This window comes from Carassius gibelio, chromosome B5, assembly GCF_023724105.1.
Source record: "Carassius gibelio isolate Cgi1373 ecotype wild population from Czech Republic chromosome B5, carGib1.2-hapl.c, whole genome shotgun sequence".
Taxonomy (NCBI): domain Eukaryota; kingdom Metazoa; phylum Chordata; class Actinopteri; order Cypriniformes; family Cyprinidae; genus Carassius; species Carassius gibelio.
The window spans coordinates 32,718,673-32,731,424 of record NC_068400.1 but is presented as its reverse complement, the minus strand read 5'-3'; the positions used below and the strand labels follow the sequence as shown (position 1 = coordinate 32,731,424).

The 12,752-nt window shown below is 37.1% G+C and overlaps 1 protein-coding gene across 8 annotated transcripts in view; it reads right to left on the bottom strand.

Annotated features, from left to right (window-relative positions):
• The window catches only part of LOC127957750 (F-BAR domain only protein 2), a 37,213-nt gene that overhangs the window by 9,577 nt on the left and 14,884 nt on the right, over positions 1 to 12,752 (bottom strand). For 3 of the 8 annotated variants that reach the window (XM_052556404.1, XM_052556400.1, XM_052556401.1), the window contains exons 8-18: positions 12,199 to 12,295; positions 8,254 to 8,298; positions 7,952 to 8,021; positions 7,616 to 7,640; positions 7,323 to 7,379; positions 7,064 to 7,121; positions 6,512 to 6,687; positions 3,802 to 3,826; positions 2,675 to 2,719; positions 1,903 to 1,948; positions 1,722 to 1,807 (exon numbers count right to left, since the gene is read on the bottom strand). In XM_052556404.1, coding sequence (XP_052412364.1) covers positions 1,722 to 1,807; positions 1,903 to 1,948; positions 2,675 to 2,719; positions 3,802 to 3,826; positions 6,512 to 6,687; positions 7,064 to 7,121; positions 7,323 to 7,379; positions 7,616 to 7,640; positions 7,952 to 8,021; positions 8,254 to 8,298; positions 12,199 to 12,295 — 730 coding nt within the window. Of the gene's footprint in view, positions 1 to 189; positions 268 to 1,721; positions 1,808 to 1,902; positions 1,949 to 2,674; positions 2,720 to 3,801; positions 3,827 to 6,511; positions 6,688 to 7,063; positions 7,122 to 7,322; positions 7,380 to 7,615; positions 7,641 to 7,951; positions 8,022 to 8,253; positions 8,299 to 12,198; positions 12,296 to 12,752 lie in introns of all 8 variants that reach the window. The other 5 variants (XM_052556397.1, XM_052556399.1, XM_052556403.1 and 2 more) reach the window with 3 other exon arrangements.

Here is a 12,752-nt window from a genome sequence, read left to right as displayed (position 1 = left end):
TCCTAAAAGCACTGAGTGTGGCTCAGTTGAAAATACTCATACTCAGATACATCTCTTAGAAATATTAGGGGTGAGCTTAAGAAAAGCATTCCAATCATCATTCACATTTTTTAGCAATTAGGGTCAGAGTCTATTATGGAAAGAGTTTTATTCTGATGATCAAACCGCAAGCATGGGCAACAGCATTACCTGGGTCTTCAAAGACCTCATCATTTAACTGCAGTGGGAGAGATGGAGGGAAAGATGCTAAGAACAGAGAAGCCAGGTCTGAGAAACAAAAAAAGCGTTGAACAAATTCAAACAAAGAACAAGAAAATAAAAGGAAATCAATATGAATAAGGCTCGATTGAAACAGTATAACACATGAAAGAAACAACACTAATCAAAAGACAAAAAATAAAAACCTAAATCGCACAATAGCTCACAGCAGGGAAAAATGCAAAGCGCGATACCTCGCTATGTTACTCACGTCATATATCCTCTTCACTGCTCTTTTTGTTCTTTTGCCAGGTCAGACCCATAACAAGATCATGTTTGACAATGTCTGTGACATGGGGACTCCAAACTCCGCCCTCTGACCTCCGAAGGTGCCAATTAACTCTGGATTACGATTGGCCCTCGCAGCTAAGGTCAGAGCTTGAATGATGGCTTGGCTTTTTTTTAGTGACTGCATTGACTGACTTAGCAAGAAAGGCGCTCACTTGTTAGCAAACGAATATAATATCCGCCCTAGAATTTACCCACAAAATCAAGGATTACAAAATACAATGAAAAAGATTTTTTATAAAATAATAAATAGCCACAAAAATAAATCTGTTTGACATACTTTCCAAATTCTGTGAAAATTGACATTAGGTTAAATCTATTATCCACTGTGCCACTCTCCGAGGTATGGAAGCTTCTAATTCCCAGATGTGAAAATAACATTTGATTTCAGCAATCAAGGTCAAGAGCTAAGACGAGGGAGACGCGCAGAGCACGAGGGAGCACACACACTAGAATCACGGCACACAGGGGGCTTTTCTTTGTAACACAAGGGCACATTTTTGTGTAAATGCCTTAATTTGTGTTAAGAAATACAAGTATCAGTAAACAACGGAGATATATTTTTTAAATTCCAAAATGTAAAAAAATACAAAAACAAAAATAATAAAAAATAAACAAACCCACAAATTAGAAACAAAGAAACTAAAAAATTCCCATGGCATTCAAAAAAGATTTCATACTAAAGCAGAGGACAGACTGATGTGATATATGAAGTCGCTGTGGGATACGAGGGTTTCCGTGACAACAGCAGCCTGAGCAAGATCTCTAGAGGAGACTGTTGTGGACTGGAAAAGCCCAGACACTTTCAACAGCCTGTAAGCATCATCAATAATGAAGGAGGTCAGACCTAAGACAAGCCTCCCAGAGGCTGGGGGATGGAGGGGTGAATGACTTACGACTGTCTGCCTATACAGTGTGTGTGCGTGTGCGTGTGTGCGTGTGTGGTCGATGAAGAACGTTCTGACTCTATTACTGTCAAGCTGAACTCTGTCATTAAGATGCTGACCCTGAGACATGTCTTAATTATAAATATTACTTGTAAATACATGTGTATGTGTGTGTGTGTAATATATATAGAATTGTAGAATTTTTTGTAGAATTGATGTAAGATATAACACCTTAGATTTGGAATGATAAATGATGTCTATTTGCTGTATTACAACAGACAGGGTTACCTGATGAGTGGGGTACAGAGGAGCTGGAGCTGGTGCTGGTCGGGACAAATGGATCCAAAGACAGCAGGTCATTATTGGCTAATCTACTGTTTGAAGAAAAAAAAAAACAGGACTTATGTGAATAACAGGTTAGGATGTTTTTCAAATAGAGCGACAGGGTTAACAGCAAAGCTTCTCTTACTCATTAAAGGATGTCTGCGGTATCTTGAGTCGGACCAGTTCATCACCTGTAAAACAATGAGAAAACACACAAATGAGTCATGGGGCAACTCTTCAGGCTTCAGGATCTGGAAGCAGTTGAAAGAAAACCCTTAAATTAAACAAAGAAATCCCTTTGTAAATGTAAGGGTTTTTGTTAACTTCTTAATTAAGAGTTCTTACAACGGGCATTGCTCATTAGGCCTTGATTTAAAATGCAGCTCATGTGTTTCAAGAAGTAAAAAGGGCATTAACAAATTAAATACTACAGTGTTGAGAGAGAAGCTATTGTTGAACGCCAGATAAAAAAAAACAAAAAAACAATAGGGAAGCCAGAAAATAAACTGCAGCAGTCATTTGGTTGAGTGAGGATAGTGTTTCTGAATCATGTAAACTGGTAGTAAGCGGAGTACTACATGAGACACGTTCTTGCAACCCCATTTATCACAGGTCAAGCATCAAATACATACATTTAAAATGACATGCTATAAATGTTCTGCATAGTACATTTTAAATGGTACACATTTGAGATCAAATCCCAAAGACATACAGTGTATTATACAGAAAGAACAAATGACAGTGTGAAAAGACAACAGAATGAGTTAGTTAGCAATGGTAATTTTGGTACAAATAATACATTTTTTTTAGACTGCACATTTTGTTTTGTTATTCAGCATCAACGGAATCCCTCATTCCCACCAACACAAATGCAGCTAGGGACCAAAAGAGAGTGTGGGAACGCTCAGCAGACTCACCTGACTTTGGTTTTATAGCAGGGAATGTTTGTTGTCGTGTCATTCCTACAGTAAGTATGTGTGAGATCCACATTTATAATAACATTCAGTACTGAATATTCTTTAGTTTATTTGAAGTTGCCCAGGTGCCGCATAAGAAATATATCCGTATATATATATTTTATGGTATCAGTTGATTTACTATTCAATATATCTAAAATCCAATGCTCATTACAATTTTAACAAATTTTTATAATTTAATAAAACTGTTAAATGTGTTCTTTAATACATCTGAAAATAAACATCTATATAATGCCACAATGTTTAAAGTCAATTGTGGCTTTTAAATCAACATTTTTTTTTTTTTAAGTTTTTTATTTATTTAGTTACACAAAATAGTATCAAATTTCTTTGGGTCATTTATCAGTTATAGGCCATAACCTGTAATAGACATTTTGGTTTAAGCCAATTAAACATGGTTCCCTTAAATCACATGAACAGAACAATTCTGTGATTCATGAAATAGCATCTTGGTGTGATTTCAGATAAAACATAACATCTATTGGATTAAAGGACTTATCGGATAAAATGATCTGCCAGACCTTATCATTTTCAGCACGTGCAAGAGGTTTGAGGTAAATGCGCTCTTTGAAGAAATGTTTGCTGTTCCAGTGCAAGAATAACAAAACATTTCTACTGTAAGCTCAATTACTGTCTTATGGATTTAAAGTATGTACAATTTTCCTGGGAGGATGAAATCGTCGCTCTTGATGTGAGAACATGCCGCAGTGTAAACACTACATTCTGGCATGCATCTGTGTTCGTTTAAGCCACAATTTACTGGAAAAATGTAAAATTATGATGGATAGAAAAACATAAACACACAATTAAGCAGTTAATCTTGCTCATGGCTTAAGGAGGCAACGCTGTGCTACTCAGATGAGGAAAAAATGGGAGATGATGTTTATTTTCTCATGGGATGAGTTGGCTTTGGAGGGGTCACCGGAGCGAGATGAAGGAGGCTTGACGAGAAACGTCACGGCCAAGAAAAACTAAAAAGAGAAGTCAAAATTGCAGGCGCTCTCCAGAGCCAAACCTTCAGAGTGACAGAGGGATGGAGGGAGGATAAAAAAAAGAGGAATACTCACTGGATTGGTTCTTCTTCACATGAACCTGGAAATGAAAACAGGCTTTTATTAATGAGAGTGAGAGGAGTTATGAAAACAGCAGAAGACATGAAGTGCTTCATCCCCACATAGATATTGGCCTCACAGGACGACACACACACACACACAAGAAGAATGAGCAGAGAACCGCTCTATTGAGATTACATATTCAAACCATAAGTTCTGCATCAATATTCTGCTTGCAGTCTAAACACGAGAAAATGAGTGGCAGAGAATCCAACCGAATTCACTACCGGGATTGTTTTGAGGCTGAGAAATGTCAACAAGAGTCAACTAGCAAAACGGCAACAAATGCACAAAGATGGGAAGGCTTGGTTTATTGTGTATTCTAAGTGACTCATATGCAGCATCTCTGCCCGGAACTCCGTCAGAGTGGATGGAAAGACATCTCACTTGTTTTTGGTGCATTTGATGAAAAGAAACACACCAGAACACCATGGTATGGACCATAAATGTAAAAAGAAAAACTGTGGAAACAAACACACACACACATACGCATGCATACAAACAGACATACATGCAAGGCAGGGTTTAGTCCCATCGGCAGAGAGTGGCAAATGGGTTCAATTACAGCACCCAGGCCACACACCCGCCAACGAAAGAGAGAGAGCACACATGAAGGGGAAAGAGAGACAACAGAAGACTAGGGGAAATGGAAATGGAAAGCTCAGTAATACCAATAATCTACAACAGATGACATGGCATTCGTCATCACCTAGATTTCCTGACTTAACCAAAACTACCACAAAACATATCCGCCTAAAAATGAAACAAACAGGGCAATGAAAAGAAATGAGACTGAGAGGGAAAGGAAACACAAGTCTGATACGAGACACAAAGACAAATGGTGAACGGAGTTTTTGAGATGTGTAAATATTTCAGAGGTTAATCTGAGTGATTACGGAGCACATTTGGGGCAAGAGAGAAAGCTCAAGCCTGGTGAAATGAATGATGAAGAGCCTCTCTAAAAGATGTGCGTTAATCCATCTCAAACAGAGCAAACAGAGGCGGCAGCGAAGGTGTCTAAAGTAAACTGTCGCCCCGGCTGTGCTCCCTGAAAACACAAGCTGGCACTTGTGAGGATGTGTTATTGCAGAAATACATCACTCTGTCATTTCAAAGCGTCACGATGAGACGAAGAGCGAGGGACGCGGAGAGAGAATGTAAAAACACAAAAGGGTGAAACTGAGAAGTAGGACACATGAAATCTTGGACAAAGAGAAAACACATTTACAAAGATGTTACTGATAACTAACCGAACCAATTTATTTTTTATTCTGTCCATAACACGGCTAATGTTTATCAGCCAATACAAAAATGCTATCATTCCAAAGTTTGGCTCTATTTACTATTTGTTTTAACGTTTATTGAAAGGAGGCTGCATTTATTTGAACAAAAATATTGTGAAATATTGCTACAATTTAAAATCAACTTTTGTATTTTCTATTGTAATTTGTGTGATGTGATGCAAAGCTGAATTTTTTAGCAGCCGTCACTTTAGTCTTTAGTGTCACTTGCCCTTTCAGAAATCATTCTAATATGCTAATTTGATGCTCAAGAGAAATTTCTCATTATGATTAATGATGAAAGTGCATTTTTTTTTTTTTTGTAGAATTTGGATTCTTCAGTAAATAGCCTTTATCTGAAATGAATCGTTTAACATTAATGTCTTTACTGTTACAAAAAATACATCAATCAAAAATCAATTGAATGCATCCTCAAAGAATAAAATTAATAACTTTTATTCAATACAAAAGCAAGAAAGCTGCAAACCAATCACAAGAATCAGGGATGTTTTGTTCATTTTTAACCGACTAGCTCTGAACATGTCAAGACATTGGTCGCCCAAAAAACTATTAAACGATTTTTTTTTCTTCATGTGTGTGTGTGTGCATGTGTGAGCGCCTTTACCTACATGATCTTACTCATTAGTCCCTTCCATGCTTCCTGTGGTGAAATTTCAAGCAGGAAGTTGCATGGGTTTGTTTACCAACAGCGCACACACACACACGCACACACACACAGATGGTCCACAGGCTCACAGTGTATGCAGGAGGAACTGCTTGACCACACAACTGTACACGCACACGCACAAACACACACACACACACACACACACACACACTTCACTTATAACATTAAATGACAGAATAGGAGATCATATTTTGTGACGTCACGCATTATGTCATCGTGACTAACTCGGACACAAACACTTGAGATTAATTACATGTTCATTCCCTTGCTGGAAATTTCTAACGTCCATTGGGCCAACACAATATAATTTTCAATGAGCTAGTTAAATCCTTATAATGACCACAGGTGCGTAACGAACACACACGCAAAATACAACTGCACTCAGGCGCACAAATCAGGATGGAGAAAACCAAGTGGGAACGCATTTAAAGCTTCTCCATGCACCGCCTATAAATATCGTAATCAAACAGTGCCCTCTAGTGTCTGCTGGGACAACGGAGGTTTTTGGGGGAAGAGATGAAGTGTGGGATGCAGAAACATGACTGTAAATGACATCAACCAATCACAAATCTGTTTGCTGACGGTGTACAATCAGCCTTTATAGAAGGAGAGCAGCTTGCATTATGCTGTGCATGAATGAATGTGAATGTAAGGATCTTTACACTTAGTGTGTGTGCTGGTGTGAGGGGTCTCTTACAGCAGGGGTGGGCGAGAGCGTGATGTTTCCAATGGAGGCCTTCAGCTCGTCGATGGAGGCTTTGTGCTGGTGCGTGCCGTTATTCGTCTGCACGGGTTTGATCTGGACGTGGAATTTTCTTGGCTCGTCCTCATCTTCTGAGTCACTGGATGAATAAAAGGAGTTCTCTTTGGCATGTGATCAGAATCGTTAAGGAAAATGGTTGCGGGGGCATGAAAATGTCTATAGTGTCATGGGCTGAGAAGATCAGATGTGTATTTTATTTGAATATATTCTAATCCGCCCAGAGAGATGACATAGCTTTGGTAAAGAAAGAAAAACAAAGAAAATCTGAGGGGAGGGAATGACTTGGCAGAGATTCAGATAAAAGTGCAACAAAGAAAGTTATCACACTATGTTCTCGAGCCAAAAAAAGTGTTCGGAGTTTACACTGTGTAAGACGTGATGAAAGAGATGAAGGAAAATGTTTCTGTGGCCGAGATGCAAGTGTGTGTGTGTGTGTGTGTGTGAGGGATGAAGAGAATGAGAGAGATGGATCTGGAGTAAGGATATCGTTCTCGTTGACTTCTGGTCGGATACAGAAGCCCTCCTCGTCCAGCTGAGGCACATTCTGCAGAAACACATAGAACACATCACAGACCGAAAATCCTATGATTCACACTCTTCAATACATCACAACACAAGGAGAGTCCGACAGAGGTAAAATACACTATTGTTAGCAATATCGCAAGAAGTATGTACACTGTGTTGTCTTTACTTTACATTGTAAGAATTATAGACAATCCTTCAACAACATTAGGTCACCACTCACGGCGTTATGAAGATCTATAGCACCGTAGAAACCCGGGGGAGCGCCGTTGGAAGCGTTCTGAAAGAAGGACGAACAAAAGGAGCATTGTGGGTGCGACTCAAATGGAGTTTCTCCAAAATAACAAAAAAAGAGCATACTTTTATCAGAAGAAATAGGTTTCATGTTATGAAATGTTTATATTGTATTAAATGTATTTGTATTAAAGCATTTAAAATAGGAATAATTTTCTTCAGTAATAATGATAATAAACAAAATTATTAATTGTATAGAAAAAAAGAAAAGCGTATACTCACAACTGCTTCTACTTCAGCCGATTCACTATTCAAGACAGAGAAAGGTTATTAGAGAATACTTAATTTTAACACAAATACAAAATTACTATGCAAATATAACTTCTTATAATTACTCAAAAACAATCATTATTGCTCTAAATTGCTCAAATTTTCCCTAGCAAAAATGAATTCACTTCTCTCAAACTTCTCTTAGTTTTGTCAAATAAAATGATAACAAGTATTTCACAAAATACTATGAAGAACAGTTTGAGAATTAAAAATTACTGATGTGAATAGTTTAATTCTTTAAATGGATAAAGAGCAAGAGAGATCACATTAAAGTAAAAGTTGACACACGTGGAATCTGTGTCTTTATCTCTCCGTCGGCCCGGTATGGCAAAGGTTTTCCTTTTTCTGGGTTTTGCACCTAAACAGACATAAGCAGTGATTATAACAAATCTTGAAAAATACTGAAACACATCCTAAAATAGATATAATGCTGTTTAACAGAACACAAAGTATATAAAACTAAAATTCTAAGTAAATTATTATAAAGAGATGTAATCAGATATATATAAAGAGAACTTATATATTCTATATTTTTCATATAAAAAACTAAAAAAACTAAAATGGGAATGGAGAGAAAAATTAATGCAGACCTTCTGTGGCGATTGAAACATTACATTCCTCAAATTCAATGGGCCCTGTAATGACAACAGACAAACAAATCCAAATGATTGAAGGGATGTCATGTTACAGTATCTTTAAATCAAGAATTATGATATGGTATTGAATATAGAATAATTATTTAATATTAAAACTTTTTTGTTTTGTTTTTACAGCATGTCATAAAATCATGCACATGAATCCACAAAAACAGTGACACACACAGGTTTAGATTTTTTGGCAAGCAAATTTACAGAGTCATCAGAGGGTCTGGTGACAATCAGCACGATCTGACTTCCCCTTAAAACCTGAGCATTTAGTTTGCAGCCAGCATTCAACACACACTATTAGATGAAAACACACACACACACACACACATGCTTGGAAGCACATCTGATTTTAACCTCAGAAATCAAATAAACACACAAATCCAACACAATGATGTGTAGCATTGATAACACTCAGTAGAATGCTGAACACTAGCCCACACTGAAAATATAACACAGATTTGCTGCGAAAGACAACAAACTGCATGCTTAATTTCTTGCTCATCAATTTTGCATATTTACCTCCAAGCTTTTACACTTTCAACATGACCCATTTCCACACTGACACATGGGTGAAGGGATTTAAGCAAACAAACTCTGCCATTTTCACTGTAGTTCGCTTCTTAGGGTTTTGCAGTCATGACCCAACATGTCAGCCAAGGTTTTTTTCCAGAGTTAAGTTAAAACGCAGAACAGGATTACAATTGAAATCTAATTTTAATCTTACTAACCTCAGTCGGTTTGGCTATAGATTCTCAATAAATATCCTGAGCCGCATATAAATATTAATTCTGTGCTTTCGTGACTGGCAGTAAAGAGAGGAGAGATGCCCCTCAGTGCTCTAAGAGCCCTTTAGAGCGTGTTTTCTTTTGTGTTAATGCACGTAAAAGCTAATGCTTGTCCAAGAAAACGAAAGACAGCATTTTACTACCACCAGACCTCAGCAAGAGAGCCCGGGGCGCTATTTTCATTGCACAGAAAATGCCTTGACCTGAAAAAACAAAGGCGTGTGATATTTAACTTGAGCGGTTCAATAGAGTTTTCCTGGAGAACGGTGACTGCGAGTGGACCTCATGTGCACTGTTCAGAGCAGTCACGACAGGCACACATCACACACGCTGACGTAGATACAGTATGACTGGTCTACTCTACTGCACCCGATCACTTCACCCTTTTAGCTCTCTGTTTTTGTTTGTTTGAGATCATCTCTGATCAAACAATCTGAACTAAATGACACGTACTGTCAGTTCACACACATAAAAATGAAAGACCCACTTGAATTGACATCATATTAAATATATCAAATTATTTGATTCATTTGAACTACACAGTGTCTTATTAGGGACATAGCACAGACATTTATTATTTTTGTTGTTATGTAATAATTCTGTGTAATATTTATAAAGAAACTCTAACCTTCAGAAAAACCTTTTGAATTTTTTGAAAGAAAAAAACTAATTAAACAACTGCAAAAAAAATTAAACAAAACAACAAAAACCAAAAGAAAAGAATACAAAACAAAACAACAAAAAACAAACCAAAAGAAAAGAAAAAACAAAAAAAAATCAACAAATTATTTTTGTTGTTATGTAATTATTCTGTGTAATATTTATAAACAATCTCTAACCTTCAGGAAACCTTTTGAGTAAAAAAAAAGAAAAAAAAAAAAAGAAACGACTGCAAAAAAAATGAAACAAAATGACAACAAAAACCAAACCCAAACCAAAAGAAAAGAATACAAAACAAAACAACAAAAAACAAACCAAAACAAAAGAAAAAAAAAAGAAAAAAATCAACAAATTATTATTTTTGTTGTTGTGTAATAATTCTGTGTAATAACAAACTCTAACCTTCAGAAAAACTTTTGAATTTTAAGAAAGATAAATAATTAAACAAAAACAAAACACACACAAAAACATTATCCTTCTGAGGACCTTCAAGTCAGATTTAGCGAAAATGTTCATCAACATTGTCTCCAAATAATAGCCAAATTAGAAAGATGCACAAATCTGTAATATTTCATATTCATTACAACAAATCAGCAAGTTTGTCTAAACCGGAAAAAATGGAGATTAATCTCCACGATTTCCATGCAGCTGCTGGACCAAAAAAAAAAACAAGTTTCATCTAATTAGGTGATGTCAGGTGAGGGACGTGCAAATGACCACACTTCCAGGCTCCATCTAACAATATTTATGCACACAAATCCAAACATCAGACAAAACAATGCCATCTAAACCTGGAACAGGGTATTAGGTTTTGTTTAAACTCGTGTAAGCAGACAGACTGCTTTGTTTACATGAACATGTGTGTATTTATGTGTGTGTGGCTTTATAGCAATACTTTGAGGAAACATTGCTGTGAAATTGTCCAGAGAAGTTAGCGAAGTCTAACAAAATCATTCTTTCGATTGTCATCGAAAAGCAAAATATTTCAAGAAGTTAGTTTATAAAAAAAAAAAAAAAAAAAAAAAAAAAGAGGTCAGAGTTGTGGCTGAGTTATTATGGCTGACCTTTAGTAATTATAGTTACATTTACTAAAACAACAACAACAACGTCTAAGGTTTATTTAGGTAAATATATGCTTTTGTGAATGATCGTAGACATGCCTGTTTGTATATGAGAGGCACATGCAGTCATGCATTAACTAAGGATGTTTTTTTTGTTTAATTGCATATGCTGAGCATGGGCTCTTGGATGGCGCAGCAAGGAGAGTTTGCGTGTCTGGACGACAGCCAGTTCACAGCCCAGCTGGATATCACTGAACTGCTCTTGTAACCTCCCTACAGCCCAGCATGTCACTTCGGGATTGTTTCCGTGGTACAAAGTTTGTTCAACCTCTCTCTCTCTCTATACTGGTTAGGGCTGCTCTGATTTCATCAGTGTGCCACACAGGTTATTGCTCTGACAGCGGCGCAATCCCTAATGAACAGCTTGATATGGGGGAAGGAATGTTTTGTTGACCAAAACAGTTTTAGTCTCAATTAATTCTGCTGTCAAAACAAATGAAGGGCAACCAAAAGCCTGAAACTCCAGTCTAGACCCCTGTGGATACATTTAGTTACAATTTAACTGGGCTACCTGTGTGTGGAATATAATAATTGTTGGAATAAAAATAATTGTTTTCAAAACAAAACATTAAAAAAAAAACGAACCAAAACAAAATAAGATAGTCTCGCCTCAAACTCATGCCACTGGCTAAGCTGATGTCAAGGTGTCAGGATGTTCAAAAAACACAGGAAATAATTTGAAACGTCCCTAAGAGATGGTCAAATCTTCTAAGATGCCAAACAGTTTTCAAGCCAAGAAAAAGGCAAAATCCAGTGTCTAATGTACATAATTTAAACCGTTAATATAATTGCTGGCTAAACTGGTTTAATTACACCCCACACCCCTTTAGCTTCAAGCTAAATTATATTCTCTATGTGAAATGCGAAAAAACTTCCACCCTGTGAAAGGAGGGAGAAGCAGGAGGTTAAACGAAAGATCACGGAGGAAAAAGTGAGGAAAAATAGCAAGAACACAGGGGGAAGTGTAGCCGTGTCGAGCCCCATCAATTTCTAGTGGCTTAATCTTGTGTAAAGGTGGGCAAGCTTGACATTCCACTTAGCATGTGACGCTAGCGTTAGCATGTGGCGGCCAGTGCTTGCTGAGACCAGGGCTGAAAACCCCTGTAAGGGTCAGAGCTCCACAAATCCTCCAGTGTAAACTTCACCGTGCTACAGCAGTCAAGTCAAATATACTCCATTTGTGGGTTGACAGTGCAGACTAACGCTCATTTTCATTAAGTCAGTTGGCTATGAACTCATGACCAGTCTTGTTAATAATATCAAGAGCAAAGTATTTCAGTGCCAGAGGTTAATGCCGTGTGTGAGAGATTTCGTTGTGTTACCTGGTCTCTCTTTGCCTGTTCCTTTGCTTTCTGCCAGTTTCTGTATGAGGCTCTCAACGGAAGTGTTCTCCATGTTTTTCACAAACTCTTCTTGGACCTTTAAAAGAATAAAATATACAAAAACATAACATGCACCATTCAGTATGTTCACTGCGACAACATAGCAGAGAGTATTTAATAAAAGTACATTTGTATATTAATGCAGCAGACATATAATTGGTCTAAAAGAAAAGCATCAATTATCTTTTTTTGGTTCCATAAAAACACATTTTAGATTTATTTGGTTTATGCTATGTTACCCTTTAAAGTACCATATGACACATTTGGTTTAGTTCAAATTAACATGTTAAAAAGTAACTTAAAGAGTAAGTGATCTCCAGTAGGAAGATTAAAAGGGTTTCTACCACAGACTGTATGTATGAATATTCTGTATCCGATTTGACCAAAGGGGCCCAGTAAGCTCTTATAAAGCCAGGAAAGACTAAGTGACGCTGGCTGTACAACTGTACCAAGACTTTGTTTTAGAATTGGCAGCATTTGGGATTGAACTCACT